This window comes from Astyanax mexicanus, chromosome 8 (genome assembly GCF_023375975.1).
Source record: "Astyanax mexicanus isolate ESR-SI-001 chromosome 8, AstMex3_surface, whole genome shotgun sequence".
NCBI lineage: Eukaryota > Metazoa > Chordata > Actinopteri > Characiformes > Acestrorhamphidae > Astyanax > Astyanax mexicanus.
Window position 1 is genome coordinate 10,362,501 of NC_064415.1, and position 18,144 is coordinate 10,380,644.

Genomic DNA, 18,144 nt, shown 5'->3' on the forward strand with positions numbered 1-18,144 from the left:
ATTGGTGGATGGATGAATAAATGTATGGATTGAATCATATAATTTCAGCCAAACAGTAGATCACACTAGACTGAATGGATGAATAAGATTTTGGATGTGGGTTGAGATTAAGGTTAGGTTTGGGACATACATAATGAAATGTAAAGTCAACAAGGACTGTGGTTATATACACACTATACTTAGACATAATGAACCCTGCAAACACACTACAACTCCCACAATCCTCTCTTGCAGGTGATCACGCTCAGCTTAGTCTGAGGATCGGTTTTCTGGAGAGGGGTATCTACAAAATCCCCATCGTCATCACAGATTCAGGCAACCTACCCATGTCCAACATGTCCTACCTGAGGCTGAAGGTGTGCCACTGCGATCAGAACGGAGACTGCACCGAGCATGAGCGTGCTATAGCGGCTGGACTGGGCACGGGTGCCATCATCGCCATCCTGCTCTGCATCATCATCCTCCTCAGTAAGTGGATAAAGCACATAAAGAGATTAAGAGCAGATAGGCCTGATCAGCTGGCCACAGCATATGACAACACGCCAGAGATTATGCTTTTCTAAAATATTTATTTATATATTTTATTTTATGTCACTGTATGTTTTATATGTTTTCATTGCAGAACATTGTTATGTTCACATGTCTTTTAGTGGGTCAGCAGTTTAATACAGATTAAGGGTGTATTAATGGCGCTCTACCTCATAAAGCTATCTGAGATGTGCCAAGATGTGGAATGCTGTCATCTAAGAAAGAAAAAAACAAAAATACTAAACTTATTCTGATTAATTTAACACTTTTTTGTTTACTAAATAATTGCATGTTTTTCTTCATAGTTTGGATGACTTTAGTATAATGAAAAAAACACTGAATTTAAGGTGTGTCCAAACTTTTGATTGGTACTATAGCTCTTTTTTAACATTTAACATTTAAACTTTTTTGTAGGCCCACTACCGTATCTAACATCACCTCCAAAGTCCCTAAAATAGAACCCTGTGGCATGCCACAAACTCAATTAAACAAATTAAACACTTTTTAAATTACTGGCAACAGACACCTCTTTAGGATCATTATTCTAATCATTAATCAGTTTAAAGGTTTGATGAATTAAAAATATGGAACACTGAATCAATATTTGATTACATTATATAAAGCCTCAGTCACTTATTAGTATAGCTTTTTCTCATTTGGTTAAGTTTTATCTCATATGTAAAGTGTTATTATGTATGCTTTTTGGTTTAATTAATGTACAAGTTTTTAAAGTGCAATGTTTGTAATTGTGCAAAGAGCAGAGCTCTGCAGTCAGTGAGACAGCCTCATATAAGAGCACTGTACACACTTCTTCATCCTGAACACGTTCCTGCATGACCTTCTTATATATGTTGACAAAACACACCCAAAAAAATGATAATGAAATTGGAAAAGATAATCATCTCTGCTTCAACTTTCTATCCACCTCCATCATCTTCTCTCTCTCTCTCTCTCTCTCTCTCTCTCTCTCTCTCTCTCTCTCTCTCTCTCTCTCTCTCTCTCTCTCTCTCTCTCTCTCTCTCTCTCTCTCTCCAGTCCTGGTGCTGTTGTTTGTAATGTGGATGAAGAGGAGGGATAAGGAGCGTCAGGCCAAACAGCTTCTGATCGACCCAGAGGACGACGTCCGGGACAACATCCTCAAATACGACGAGGAGGGAGGAGGAGAGGAAGACCAGGTACACACACACAATCACAAACAAACACACTAAATACATAAATACATACACACAAACACATTAAATACACATACATACCTGCATAGAAAATAAGGACTAGTGTTTTTGTCCCCAGTTGTACAGATGTAGTCTCAGATATGTCCTCTTTTTTAATTCATGCAAGTGCACAAACACACTCACAAACACAAACAAACACTCAATCAGCCTACTGGTGAATCAATCAATCAATCAATCAATCAATCAATCAAATAACAAGCAATCAAAGACCCCCAGCAGGTCTGAGCCTTGTTTTCAGTTGGGGGCGTGTTTGAGGAAGGAGGTACAGCTATTACTGATGTTAAAATTTAAAATGGTTTTTAATCACAGTTTTCATGCATCTTGGCATGTTTTCCTCCACCAGTCTTACACACTGCTTTTGGATAACTTTATGCCTTTACTCCTGCTGACAAAATTGAAGCAGTTCAGTTTGGTTTGATGGCTTGTGAGTAATCATTTATGTTCCTCTTGATTATATTCCAGGGGATTTCAATTTGGTAAAATCAAGAAACTCATAATTTATAAGTGGTCTCTTATTTTTTTTGTAGAGCTGTAGATAGATAGATAGATAGATAGATAGATAGATAGATAGATAGATAGATAGATAGATAGATAGATAGATAGATAGATAGTCTGCCTGTGTACTTTTCTGCCTTTCTGCCTGCCTGTCTGTCTGACTACATATCGATCTATCTGCCTCCATATCTATCTGTCTGTCTGTCTGTCTATCTGTCTGACTCTCTAACAGTATCTGAGCTGAGCCGGTGTGTGTAGCTGTAAGATGGTGTGTAATGATGTTTACTCTAATAGCTGTGTTACCTGGGAGCTTTCTTCTCTACTGAGTCGAATGATTTGGAACATCTGCATGCACACACACACACACACACGAACACACACACACACACGCACACCCACACACTCGTAAACACACACAGTTGAGTGATTTGAGAACTGTGCAGGTAAATGGGAACTTTGCTAAAACACTAAAAGGTTTTCCACGGTTTGATCAGCTTTGTTTATTGAGTGTTTGTCTGTTTGCCGGAGCGATGCACAGGTGTGTGTGAGTGTGTTGGTTTTACTGGACAGGGAACAGAGAAAAACTCTCTGTCTTGTGTTCTTTTTCTTTCTCTCTCTCTCTTTCTCTTTTTTTTTCAGTTTTTCAAAAACTTTTTGGTTCTTTCTCTACGTCTTTCACATACTTCGCTCAGTAAATCTCGTTCTCTCTCTCTCTGTTCTAAAAGCTTGTTTATTGTGGTAGTTAAGGATGAGCAGAAATCAGCGATGTGGAGGAACACTGTGGTCAGTAAACAGATCAGCGCTGTGGTGTAGATCAGATTTATCCAGACGCCGCTGTGCAGATTCAGAGCTGATTTGGAGAGAGCACTCGGGGCTCAGCTGTCCTCCGGTCCAGCCTGCTTACACCCTAATCTACTGCTGGACAGCAGGAGCGCAGAGAGGCGGCGTAGGGACGAGGCAGTGTGTGTGTGTGTGTGTGTGTGTGTGTGTGTGTGTGTGTGTGTGTGTATGTGTGTGGGTGTGTGTGGGTGTGTGTGTGTTCATTTTTATACACCTTGTACATACAGGATACAGGACAGTTTTAAATTATTTCAATTAGTTTAATCTATTTTAATTTAAGTTTCTCTATCTATCTATTACCACTTAACATCAAACAAGAAAAAAATATATATGCATATATCTTCCTTTTCTATTTTCTCCATTCTTTTTCTGTAAATATTCAGATCTATTTGTTGTTGTTTCCTAATATTTGTGTCTTGTTTGCTATAATTTGTTTTTTTTCTCTCTCTTCCCCTCTCCTTTATTATTAATTCTCTTTTTTCTATGTATTGATTTTTTTTTCTATTCCCCCTTTTCTCCACTATCCCCCACTTCTTATTTTTTATCATATATATATATATATATTTGTTATTATTATTGTTATTATTATTTTTTTCCCTTTTTTCTATTATTATTATTATTATTATTATTATTATTATTATTATTATTATTATTATTATTTATTCTATTATATATATATATATATATATATATATTTTTTTTTTTTTTTTTTTTTTTCTCACAATACCCACAGTACCAAAAAACGTTGTATAAACACTGATAAACAATAAAGTTAAATTGGTCCTCCGAAGAGGGAGGGTGGTGGCGGGCAAAAAAATAAGAAAAAATAAATAATTAAATAAATAAATAAATACATCAAGTTGCAGGAATATTCAGTATTTTAGTATTTATTGACCCTGATCTTCCCTAGAGTTGCAGTAGAGTTTAATTCACTTTTACACCATTATCGTGATATACAAATTGCACTTTAAGCACCCCCTCATGTATAGCTATGCATGTTACTGGTGTAATCTATAACAAAAAGCATGGTTCGGATTGGATCATGCTTTTTAAGTTATGGATTCGATTATTTATCAGGTTGAATTACTTGAAGTTTTCTCACCTGTTTTGTTTGGGTCCAAATGTTCAGCTTTTTCAACAACAAAAAAAAAATGGTTTGTCAATATCTGACTCCCCTTCACATGCACTTGCACCATATAACAGTATGGGTACAACAGATTATGCTGGTGATTACTGTATTTCATGTAACTGTAGATTACTCAAATTTTTCGGACTATAAAAAGCACCTAAAATCCTTACATTTTCACAAAAATCGACAGTGTGCTTTATAATCTAGTGCGCGCTATGTATGAATTCTACCAAATTAGGTATTAAAGAGCAGTAAAGCCACTCCGCTGAGTGGCTTGGTGCAGCAACATTAGCATTAGCCGCTAACAGCAGCGTTAACTCTTTCGCCATTCAGAGGTAAGTATATGAGACTTTAGTCTGCGTGTTTACTCAGGGTTCCTCAGTCTAGTGCTGTCGGGCGACATTTACGTCCTGCTTGCACTGTGGTTAGCGGCTAATGCTAATACTGCTGCATCCAGCCTTAGTGCTGGAGAAACTTCACTGAAAACTCCCCCTTACACAAAGTATTGAAAAACTAAGCTTACTGTAAAGAAATTGAAGCACTTTACTCACCCAAATAAAGAGCTTTCAGGAGAGAAATCTGAGTAGACTAACATCCAGCACTCGTTTTTTTCTCGACTTTGAAAGAAAATAATGTTTTTTTTTTTTTTTGAGAATTACAGTTTTGTTTACTTAGGCACTTCCCCCAGCTTCACCATTAGAAAGGAAACATGGCGACACTGTTGATGTAGGCATCCTTAATATTGTTTCTTACCGTGCCTTATAATCTGGTGCACCTTATGTATGTTCATTGATCTTGTGTGCCGTATAGTCCAAAAAATACGGTAATCCTTATATATAAACAGAAAATAGGAATATCTGGGACTTAGATTCTTACATTCATTCTGCTGCATGATGCACCTGCTCTAAAAGGAAGTCGGATTCTGTTACGCAGAATTTAGTACAACACCTGGAAAGGCAATTTGCCAAATTGGCAACCATCCAGTAAAAGTTTGGGGTAGGGAGATAGCCTGTAGTGTGCACCACAACTAACTCAGATTTCATATGTAAAAAATGCCCTAACACTCAGCCTTTGCTTACACCACTAGTACACATGCTTTTCTGGACAAGCTGAGAGATACAAAAATATCATTGTGTGTATATAGTGTTGTAGCAGGATTCCTGCTATTCTCGCTTACATTACTGTCAGTGGAGCATCAACATGGTTCTAAATATTATAAGGTAAATATTTTAAGGTAGAAATTACTGCATAACGCTGATTTAGACAGATTATATTTACAGTATATTATTTTTCTGCAGTGTCATAGGAAGACTGAGAAAGAAATAAGTCACAAACCAACAAACTATTTATTGAAACTTAAAGGCCAAACACATCTCTATTTTTTCCCTAATAAGTGTGTGTGTGTGTGTGTGTGTGTGTGTGTGTATGTGGTGTGTGTGTGTGTGTGTGTGTGTGTTTGTTGTATCAGCAGTTTTTTAGGAGGGCAGTCCTGCTGAAGTGTGCTGGTGTGAATGACTGAATCTCATTCAGCTGAATTAATTGCACCTCCTCTCATTAAAGCCCTGCTGAGTCACTAAAATGACTCCTGCACGCTCTGCTATCCCAGAATGCCCGGCGCCGCACGGGTCCTCAGCGGACCCCGGTGACGCGGCGGTGAACCGGTACGGCAGCGTGGTTGCCAGGGTGATGTTAATAGGATTAGAGTGGCTTTATGAAGAGCTTTGAGCCTAAAGCACGATTAGCCGAGAGCAGCACGGATCACCTTTTGGACTGTTAGCCTAGCGCTAACCTTACACATCTGTCTGTCTGTCTGTGTGTCTGTCTGTCTGTCTGTCAGTTAGAGTCTGATAGTTTAAGTGTTTCCAGAGATAAGCTTTACAAGAGGTCAGACTTTATCTTGAACAGCAGAGTTTGCTTACAGTCTTTTATCTTGTCACACTCTAATCTCATTTGTAGATTATACGCTGACATGCCAGAAGTCATGGGACAGAAAGTGGAAATGTGTCCATCCATCAGTCTATCCATCTGTGTGTCTGTCTGTTTGTCTGTCCGTCAATTCATCAATCGTTTTTTTCATCCATGTGTCTGTCAAATCATCAATCAAACCATCTATCTGTCTCTGTCTCTGCATCGATCCATCCATCCACCTGTCCATCCATCTGTCTGTCTGTCTCTCTGTCTGTTGCTTAATCTATCTGTCCATCTGTCTGTCTTCATTAAACTATCCATCCATTCATCTACTGGTTCCTCTGTTTCTTTGACTCTCCTCCATCCATCCATCCTTCCATCCATCCATCCATATTGGTCAGTGTGTCTGTTTGTTTGTCTCTGTATCAATCATTTATCCATCCATCCATCCATCCATCCATCTGTGTCAGTGTTTGTCTGTCTCTTTGTCAATTAATTAATTCATCCATTAATTCATTCATCTTCTGGTCTGTCTATCTCTCTGTCTATCAGTCTTTCCATTCTCCAATCTTTCTTTCTATCTGTCCATCTGTCTGTTGCTCAATTTGTCTGTCCATCCATTCTTTCATTTAATTCTATTTGGCAGGTTTATTTGTCTGTCTCTTTATGTGTTCATCTATTCACCAACATATTAATTAATTCATTAATTAATTCATTCATTCATTCATTCATTCATTCGTTCACCTTCTAGCCTGTCTGTCTCTGTCTGCCCATCATTCTATCCATCCACCTATGTATCTATCTGTCCGTCTGTCCATCCATCCATACATTCACCCATGCATCCACATATGTGCCAGTGTGTTTTGTCAGTTCATTAATTAATTAAAATAATTCATTCATTCATTCATTCATCCATCCATCTACTTGCTGTCTATATCTCTGTCTGCCCATCATTTTATCCATCCACCTATGTATCTGCCCGTCTGTCCATCCATACATACAGTCACCCAAGCATCCATATATGTGCCAGCATGCCTGTTTGTCTGCCTCTTTGTCAGTTTATTCTCTCATCTCTCTGTTTGTCCATCAATCATCCATCCATCAAACTTTCATTCTGATGTTGTCTGTTTGTCTGTTGCTTGTGTAAAGTTCTGTGTTTCCTCTGGTCTAATAAAGAGGAATTTTCCCCTCACCAGTAGTGTTCCCCTCATCCACTGGTTTCTTAGTAGTTCACTGAGTTCCTGAGGTTTGGGGCGGAAGTCCTTCAGCAGAGTGCAGCTATATTTAGTAAAGTGCAGTTTATTTATAGGAACCTGTGGTGTGTGTTTGTGTGTGTGTGTGTGTGTGTGTGTGTGTGTGTGTGTGTGCTGGTCTTAGTCCTGCTGCTGTATTGTAGAGTCTGCTCTCTGTATTGAAATACAGTACAGTAGCTTGTGGGTCTATAATATGTGTTTTTTAAAAGGCCCACCTCACTGATTGTTTCTCATGCCTGTCTGCTGTGTGTGTGTGTGTGTTCAGGATTATGACCTGAGTCAGCTGCAGCAGCCGGACACTCTGGAGCCGGACTCGGTGAAGCCTGTGGGGATCAGACGGCTGGACGAGAGACCGCTGCACCCAGAGCCGCAGTACCCAGTCAGATCAGCCGCACCGCACCCTGGAGACATCGGAGATTTCATTAATGAGGTAACACACACTCAGCAGAGCTTCACACACTCAGCAGAGCACATTGTAGCTTGAAGCCATCGTAAAACAGGGCCAAAAATATGATTTTTACAATTTCTCCTGTACCCCAAAAATACCCGGTATTGTGTAACACAGTACAAACACACATTCTGAATCCGTGAATTTCTACATTGTAGATGAATATTAAAGACAAGAAAACAGTTAAGGAACACATATGGAATCACGTAGCACATTACATTTACAATGTAAAAAAAATAAAGAAAGAAAAAAGAGAGGAAGAAAGAAAGAGAGAAAGAAAGAAAGAAAGAAAACACATTGAATAAAGAAAAGGTGTGCTCAAACCTTTGACTGGCACTGTTTATGAGTTCAGATTTTGATGGATGTTTCTCAAGCTGGTGTCAATTCTGAGCTCAGGACTTGATATAGGGATCTGCTGATTGGCAAGCTGGGCCATGCTAACACTGTAGTAGTGATGTGGGGACTAGGCCTGTAACTGATGTGCTAACACTGTAGTAGTGAGGTAGGGAATAAGGCCCATACCTTCTATGCTAATGCTGCTGTAGGCTGGTTGCCAATGGGAAAACATCCAGTTTGCATTTGATTATTATGCACAACTATGTTTTGAACATCTTGCTCGTGGGTTAGCAGTGCAGCAAATGAAAAAAAGAAACCACAACTGGTCTATTTGATCTAGAACTGTGCAAAACTTAACCATTTGGCACTTCAGTGGAAAAAAGAGGTCATTGCTTCAGATCTTCAGGTCAGAGAAAGAAAAAGAACCAGGCTAATAGTGGAAAATACTTCTGCAGACCAACTATGTGAGATACAGACTAGAGAACTGCTTAGGCAAGTGAAATTCTTTCCCTCCCCAACTGTCCCAGAAATCTTTATGGGAGAAGACTGGGTGAACGAACCAAAAGTGCAAAAAATACAGTGAGTTTATTAAGAAAAGGGCAATCCAAAAGTGGTGCACCAAATCAGGCCAAAAAACAGTACAAGCAGTACACAGTGCACGGGCTTAAGCAAAAAAAAGGGCAGTGAGTAAATCAGTATATAAAATCTGAAAAAGTTTTTTCCTTAATTGTGTCACTGTGACAATTCTCTACCCAGGCAACCTTTATGTTAATGTTAATGTTCCTATAATGTTTATATTCTGTCAAGTTTTCTGGATGTTCCTCTGGACATTCTGGTACCGTTGCTGCAACGTCACTTTTGTCAGTGTTTTTTTTTATTTTTGTTTTGGGAATTTTACTTTTAACATTTTCATAATGTTAGTATTTGTTTACCTGAGAACTTTTTGTTCTTATTTGAGATTGTTCTAATAATGTTATGATGCAAACTATTATTATGTCACAGGATTTTAGAAAGTTCCTGGAACATTATTTCTATAATGTTACAGGCTAACCTTTGTGGAACCATTTCAATTTAAACGTTGGCTAAACGTTCATATAGCATTTTCTATTACAGGGTCCTTAAAAAGTCTTAAAATGTCTAAAATTGTCTGAAATTTACTGTAGATTTGCTTTAGGTATTTCATTTTCAGATGGTGCATTTAATGCTAACTTTAGCAACAAGTTAGCTAAGTTAACATTACTGGTGAGAGAAGTAACGTTAGCAGTGAGCTAGCTAACATACTAACATTAGCGGCGAGTTAGCTGAATTACCAGGGAGACAAGTAAGATTCACAGTGAGCTATCTAACATACTAATGTTAGCGGTGAGTTAGCTACGTTACTGGGGGGAGAACTAAGATTAGCGGTGAGTTAGCTACGTTACCGGGGGGAGAACTAAGATTAGCGGAGAGCTAGCTAACATACTAATGTTAGCGGTGAGTTAGCTACGTTGCCGGGGGGGAAACTAAGATACACAGTGAGCTAGCTACGTTACTGGGGGGAGAACTAAGATTAGCGGTGAGTTAGCTACGTTACCGGGGGGAGAAATAAGATTAGCTGAGAGCTAGCTAACATGCTAATGTTAGCGGCGAGTTAGCTACGTTGCCGGGGGGGAAACTAAGATACACAGTGAGCTAGCTAACATACTAATGTTAGCGACGAGTTAGCTATGTTACCGGGGAGAAAACAAAGATTAGCAGTGAGCTATCTAACATACTAATGTTAGCTGCGAGTTAGCTATGTTACCGGGGGGAGAACTAAGATTTTTGGGTCTTAAAAAAGGTTATAAAAAGCATTAAATCTGACTTTTTAAATTAAAAAGTGCGAGAACCCTGTATTAGTTGGGTAGTTACATCCTATGTATTCACTCCTATGTATTCACTCACAAGATAACACCTCACAACTTATACATGTTTGTGGGTCATTCCCAAGCCAAGCCATCCCCTGAAGTAACCCTAAATGATCTCTTTACATATTGTTTCCCTATAACTTTTCATGTCAGTGTATTTTTCTCTAATTTAACACACACAAAAAGTCTTGCGTTATTTTTAATACAGAATACAGATTACTGTTTAATCTCCTGGAAACGAGTGAAGCAAGTCTAGAGCTTTATACAGAAAGACTACCCCACAAACACACACTTATACACACATTCACACAACTACACACACACACAGAAACACACACATGTAGCCATAGAGAATTCAGAATAAAGAGAAGTGTGTAATTCTCAGCGTGCACCAAAAAAGGGTTTTGAGGTTTCTTCACATTGAGTCATTGAAGTGATCCCATCATTCCTGGCACAGTCAACATGTTTGCAGCATCTTCCTTTTCCTTCTCCTTCTTTTTTTTCTCCTCTCTCTCTCTCTCTCTCTCTCTCTCTCTCTCTCTCTCTCTCTCTCTCTTCTCTCTGTCTGGAAGCATCAATGTTAATTCTCTCTTTTATGAGCGGGAGAAAGACGAGCGATAGGGGAGTGGAGTTTGTTTATTCACTCCTCTCCTCTTGCGGAGGAAAGAGGAAAGCTTGTTTTCCTTCCTCTCTCTTTCTATCTCTCAGTCTTTATTTGTAGTGTTCGGGGCCTAGAGACAAGTTTGCATTTTCTCTTTCTAAGCGCGGCTAATTTTAGTGCTTTGTTGGCTCATATTTCATTTGCCTACCGATGTCAAACCTGGGCCTGAGAAACCCTTGTTCTGTGTGGGTGAGCATTATCCTGCTGAAAAAAGGTCAGTTGGGAGTCCTTCCATTGGAAGCAACACATGTAGCTGCAGGATCTTCTGCATACGATATGTACAGGGGTTGGAGAATGAAACTGAAACACCTGTCATTTTAGTGTGGGAGGTTTCATGGCTAAATTGGAGCAGTCTGGTGTTCAATCTTCATTAATTGCACATTATTGCACCAGTAAGAGCAGAGTGTGAAGGTTCAATTAGCAGGGTAAGAGCACAGTTTTACTCAAAATATTGCAATGCACACAACATTATGTGTGACATACCAGAGTTCAAAAGAGGACAAGTTGTTGGTGCACGTCTTGCTGGAGCATCTGTGACCAAGACAGCAAGTCTTTGTGATGTATCAAGAGCCACGGTATCCAGGGTAATGTCAGCACACCACCAAGAAGGACCAACCACATCCAACAGGATTAACTGTGGACGCTGTAAGAGGAAGCTGTCTGAAAGGGATGTTCGGGTGCTAACCCAGATTGTATCCAAAAAAACATAAAACCACGGCTGCTCAAATCACGGCAGATTTCAATGTGCCCCTCAACTCCTGTTTCCACTAGAACTGTCCGTCACCACAATCAGTTATTGTGGTCTAAAACCAGGTGTTTCAGTTTTTTTGTCTAACCCCTGCATATGTATATATATATATATATATATATACATTCATTTTATACATACAAATAGACTGTTGCTGGTGTTACACACCAGCAACAGTCTATTTTCACGCCTTGCGCTCACGCTGTTAAAATAGTGTCGGAGTTTAGGAATAAATCTACACTGATGGATGTTGGCGGAAGATGAGATACGGTTGGGCATGGTGGAGGTATACAGGTTCTGTACAGCATCCTGTTGCAACATCCAACATCCATCAGTGTAGATTTATTCCTAAACTCCGACACTATTTTAACAGCGTGAGCGCAAGGCGTGAAAATAGACTGTTGCTGGTGTGTAAGATAGCAATGACCCATTGTAACGTGCCTTGCACAGGGCGTACGATTGGGCCCTCAAAGTTAGTTCTCTTTTTTAGTAGCATGAAAAAGATGAGAGCTAGGGCAATGGAGTTTGTTTGTTCACTCCTTTCCTTTTGTGATACGAGAAACCTTTTTTTTTTTGCTATGTCTAGAGTGATGTTGCAGCTGAGCCTGTAGATCCTGCACACTCACAGATTCCAAAGCAGGTTGGCCAGCTTTTTCCATAAATGCTCGATTGCCGATTAATCCAAAGAAGTGTTGCAGTCTAGTTGAGACAATTCTGGGAATCCCTTGCTGTGTGTGGACGAGCATTATCCTGCTGAAAAATGCCATGAAAGGCAACAAGTGTGGCTCCAGAATGTCCTGCACATATACCTACCAAGGGTGACCAACTGTTGTATTCAGTGAATCTTCCTTTTTTGCTCCTTTTTCTCCTCTCTGTCTGAACACATCAAACTCACTTCTCTCTTTTGAGTTTGAGCAGGAGAAAGGCGAGCGGTAGGGGAGTAGAGTTTGTTTATTCACTCCTCTCCTCTTGCGTTGAGAGGAAAGCTTGTTTTTTTTTTCCCTTCCTGTCTCTTGCAGTTTTATGTCTTGTGCGCGAGGCCTAGAGACAAGTTTACATTTCCTCTTTCTAAGCTCGGCTAATTTTAGTGCTCCTCTTCATCTTACTTTTTTTTTTCCACTACCGGGGACTTTCAGACTGGAGCCAGACGCTCTACTATTATTTATTTATTTATTTATATATTTATTTATCCAGTAGGGTAAGAGTAGAACCAGGGATGGGCAATATGACAGTATATTGTTATCTTTCTCTTTATTATGATAAATTGTGTCATCGTACAGGTTTCTAAATATATGTGAGGTAGTGTATATCATCATTGATGTTGTCAGAACATGGAGAGAGCACTGAAAAACTGCATACGGTATAAAAAATGCATGGCAGATGGAAGGCAGTTCTGTACAAAATGTGATGCGAATAAACAACACAAAATAAAATATTCGGACGTGATTTTTCAGCCTCTGTACACACCAGTAAGAGTTTTTTTTTTCTTTGTATTTACCGGTTGTTCACTCACCCTTGCTACTTCACCTTTTGGAGGAGTCAAAAAGAGAAAGAACAGACAGTTTCAAAGCCTAATCCAGGGGTTTAATCCGAGTGCCCGATTTTTAGAAGAAAGGATGAGTGTACGAGGAAAAACTGTACAATAGAAAGAAGGCTCTATTACCCTGCTAAGTCGGCTCTAGCCTGGAAGATGAGATACGGTTGGGCATGGTGGAGGTATACAGGTTCTGTACAGCATCCTGTTGCAGCACTTTAACCAACAGATGTTGCAGCTGGGCCTGTAGATCATGTTGTACATTTGTAGGTTGCTGAAGCTGGCACCCCAGCTGGTCCCACAAATGTCTGCTTAGCGGTTAAAGAAAATCTGGGGACATTCCTGGGAAACTTGCTGTTTGAGTGTGAGCAGTATCCGACCATCGGCAGACCCCAAAACGAATGAATACATCACTAAAGACTATATGAACGCAGTCTGTAGAAGACAAGTGCAAACAAATGTAACGGTGGCTACCCATCCTGCTTCTCTCAGTCCATTTATGCTCACTGTATCTTCCAGTCAGTGATCTCTCACCAAGAGGTACACTACCCAAAAAGCAGCATTTGAAAGTTTTTTATAGGCCGAAGCACTTTTATGCCCTTTTTGTGGTTTGGTTAAACCCAGTGACAAATCAGAGCACATTGTAATCATTCACATACAGTATATGTGACATAATTGATTACTTTGTCAATGATTGTGATTACAGAACACTTTAAAACGTTTTTTTTTTTTTTTGTCACACGGCGTTGACGTCAAATTGCTGCTCTTTGACTATGTCAAACTACACAGACCTCTGACGCTAACAACACTGAAAATTTGAGTCGGCGCAGGCAGTTTGACTAGATCGTGCTAGATTCAGGCATTACGCTGCATTTAAATTGCTCCATCACGAAAACGCACAGCGACGTATCCCTTTAATTTTCAATAGGAAGCACCTCCACCTCGGTCAGACGCAGTCGCGCAGTGCATCATGGGTCTGGGGGATGCGATGCGATGAAAATTTGAGCCGTTGAGCCGAGGGGAACTTTATGCAAATGAATCCTGATGCGTATATCCAATCAGAGAGCACGTGTTTGCCTGATACCTGTCTTCAGCACAGTGCATGAAAACATTTCAAGCATAGAAAAGAAGTTTCAGGTTTCCCTGTCCTTTACCTTAAATCCTTGCTCTTTATCATAAAGACTGCAGAGACAGTTGGGGTTTCTGGTGGGTTTTTAAAATATTAGCATGTAATTTAATTGGAAATGTTTGCTATTGTTAGCCTATATGCTGCTCAATCAAACATTTATATTTCTAAATACATATTTATATTTATTAGTTTATAGGAAATAATAATAGCTTGTATAAAAGCATTTCCCATTTATTAAATTTAATTCATTAAAGATTTAATTGGATGACGCAGGGAATGCCTTTATAAAGCCCACATGCGACCAGTTGGAGGGGGCAGTGCAATCATGTGCGTTGATGCGACGGAGCAGTGTCAATGTAGTGTAATGTCTTTTTGTTGGGCAGTGGGACCCAGTGTGTAATCAGACATTTTTAAAGCAATGAAACCTCAACTTTCCCAGTTATGTGCTGATTAATTTCCCAGACTTGTTACATCTGTGAGAAACTTCACCCAGCGGCTCCCGACCATTCGAAGGGTTAAAGCAAGAAACTGAAGGGACGCCAGCCGCTCACCTGAGGATGTAATTTTGCAGTCTTCACCAGGTTTGCTCCTTTGCCTCCGCTCCCTCACTGGGGTGAGACGAGTCTGCGCTCGTCTTTATTTAAAGCCCCCCTCTCTCCTGCAGCATGTTGGAGAGGCCCCTGTAGGGACAGCTTGTTTAATTTTCTCGGCCTCCTCGCCCAGCTGGTGCAGGCGGCCTTGGCTCAGTTAGACGGGAGCTTATTTATCTTGTTCTCCGGCTGCTTTGAAGTGGGGAGCGCTCTTTACCGTGGAAAAGCCTCTCTCTTCTCGGCCGCTCTCGGGTCCGGGGGAACGTCCGCTGCTTTGCGAATGTCGCGCCGGCCACTTTCTCATTACCCGCCCAGCATGGAGGCCCGTTTCCAATTACAGCGCCCCCTCCTCCATCCGCCGCCTCCACCCGTCCTCCTCAGCCGCTTCACGGCCCACGGCCCGGGATGAAAGGAGCAGCCCAGCAGCTCGGCCAGGCCGGGTCCGGGCGCGTAATTAGAGCGGGAGACTAAAGCACCTACCGCTCCACATGAAATACCCGATGAATAATTCCAGAAATATAACTTCTTTTGTTCGGAGGGATGCCAGAGCTCTGATCCTCAACTAGTTTGTTTGTATCTTATTTATTTATTATTTATTTTAGTATATTTATTCAAATATATTTGTATTATTCACTCCCATTTTATTTATGTATTTATTTTTATATTCATTTATTTAATTTTACTTTATTTTGTTCTTTTATATAAGTATTTATTTTTTTAGGGCTAGCCAGTTTGTATATCATTTATTCTTTTATTTAATAGAAGGTAAAGCAGGAGTTTGGATAAATCCAAATGCTTTATTATAATGCTGATCCTCTAACTAGTTTGTTAGTATCTTTTTTTTCTCATTTTAGTTTAGTATATTTATTCAAATTTGATTCCATTTTATTTATTTATTTGTTCATTAATTTACTTCATTTTAAACTAGTACTGCCTACTACTACATAAATAGTTTGTATATAATTTTTACATTTATTTAATTGGATGGTCAGCAGGGGTTAGTTTAATCCATATACTTCAATACATTTTAAGTTATTTTATTTCTTTTAATTTTAATTTATTTATTTGAGGTTTGGATGGACAGTGAACTAGTTTGTATCTTATTTATTTTATTTTACCTTTTATTTTTTACTTTACTTTACTTCATTTTAGTATATTTGTTTGTTATTTGATGTAATGAATCATTTATTTATTGATTAATTTAATTTAATTTTGTTCTATTTATACATGTATTTTGTTAGGAGGTCAGAAGGTATTTTTTTTTTTCGAGCTGCAGTTTTGAATGATACTAGCCAGTCCGTATATTAATTATTCATTTGTTTGATTGGAAGGTCAGCAGGGGTTGAATAAATCCCTCTGCTTCAAGTTCTTCCATTTATTTAAATAATTTTTATATATAATTTATTTTAATAAATTTTATTTATTTAATTGGAAGGTCAGCAGGAGCTGAATGAATCCCCATGCTTTAATACATTTTTAGTATTTATGTAATTTTTTACTGGTTTGTAATTTGTTTTTTTTTTATTATTATTATTATTTTATTTAATTTTGAGTTTAGTAGTGACTGTCGTGGCTCTGTTTTTTATTTGTTAATTTATAAATTTCTATTTTATGTATTGATTTAGAGGTTAGTAGAGACAGACATGGCTCTGGTAAGTGTGTTACTGGCTGGTTTGTATATTATTTATTTTATTAATTGGAAGGTCGGCAGGAGCTGGATAAATCCCTATGCTTCCATACATTTTTAATTAAATTTCAGCTTTGCGGTTCATTCCTGCAATTGCTTAGCTGCAAATAATGCGGATCAAGAAAAAAAATATCATTTTCTTTTTGCCTCAGTCTGCTTGGCAATAAACTGACACAGTGTGAAGGTTATTTTCAGTAATTGTGAAATAATAAGAGAAGTTTTATTTATATATCACCTCTCTCACACTCAAGGTTGCTGTACACACTCCATAACAATACAGGCACTTAATCACCGCTAAAGTAGCGCTCCTACTCTGTACCAACATTCTCTGAGTGATAAGGTGAAGCACGGCTATATAGGCTAATGTACTTCACCCCTCGGTGTAGAGAGAAAGAGCATATTGCTCATTATCATACATAATTAAAGCTGCTGTTATACAGTCTTTAGAGAATCTTCAGGTTCAGGTTCTGCATGCAGAAATCCGCTAATTGTGTTTGTTATTTTGTCCTCTGATTGTATTAAGATACATATATATCTTGCAGTGTAGAGTTTTTCCAGTCCCACTAGTTGAGTTTGAGTCAAGAATAATATCAGAACACATATAGCTCTGGAAAAAAAAGAATAATCAACCACTTAAAAATGATGAGGTTTTTTTTTGTTTGTTTTTTTTTTTTTTTGTTGAAAAATTGAAAACCTCTGGAATATAATCAAGAGGAAGATAGATGATCACAAGCCATCAAACCAAACTGAACTGCTTGAATTTTTGCAGCATAAAGTTATCCAAAAGCAGTGTGTAAGACTGGTGGAGGAGAACATGCCGAGACGCATGAAAGCTGTGACTAAAAACCAGGGTTATTCCACCAAATATTGATTTCTGAACTCTTAAAACTTTATGAACATGAACTCGTTTTCTTTGTATTATTTGAGGTCTGAAAGTTCTGCATCTTTTTCGTTATTTCAGCCATTTCTCATTTTCTGCAAATAAATGTTCTAAATTTGGGAGAAATGTTGTCTGTAGTTTATAGAATAACCAACATTGTTATTTTTACTCAATCCTATACCTATAAATAGCAAAATCAGAGAAACGATTTCAGAAACTGAAGCGGTCTCTTAAGTGGTCAAGACCAAGACTTTTAGTAGTCAAGCCTGAGTCAAGAAGAAGACAAGGACACACTGAGTCCGAGTCATGACCAAGACTTTAAGAAGTTGAGTTTAATTCAGACCAAGACTAGGACACAATGAGTGCGAGTCAAAAGCAGAAGTTCTAGTAGTTGAGTGGAAAAATTACTTACTCACAAGATAGCAGCTCACAGATTACACTTGTAAACTGTGAGGTATCACTTCATAATCAATGTACATTCTGCTTTCCCATGATATATCCTTATACTCAGGACTCTCAGGGCTAAATTGAGTCTTTTTATCTCAGTTCTTCGTTTGATTGTGGGACATTCCAGGATTTTGGTACATTTCAGGGGTGGTCACCTGAAAATTTGATCTTCAATTTGATCATTTTTAGTCATATATTTATTAAATACAGGTAATAGACTATCAAAAAGTTTGATTTGTCAAGCTCAGGTATCAAAGCAGTTTTTTTTAAATTAGATTATGCAATATATTTGTTAACTTACAGTAACAGGGTTGTGAGTAACAGGGTTGCAAATCTAGGCTAAGTTGTGGTTTACCCCAGGAACAGATGCTAACTGTAAAATTCAGCTATGTATAGAAGATCAAGGACAAACA

At 38.7% G+C, this 18,144-nt stretch overlaps 1 protein-coding gene across 1 annotated transcript in view; it reads left to right on the top strand.

The window, feature by feature from the left end:
- Positions 1-18,144, top strand: part of LOC103027885 (cadherin-2) — a 230,153-nt gene that overhangs the window by 206,227 nt on the left and 5,782 nt on the right. The window contains exons 13-15 of the mRNA XM_049482738.1: positions 235-468; positions 1,564-1,703; positions 7,651-7,815. Coding sequence (XP_049338695.1) covers positions 235-468; positions 1,564-1,703; positions 7,651-7,815 — 539 coding nt within the window. The remainder of the gene's footprint in view (positions 1-234; positions 469-1,563; positions 1,704-7,650; positions 7,816-18,144) is intronic.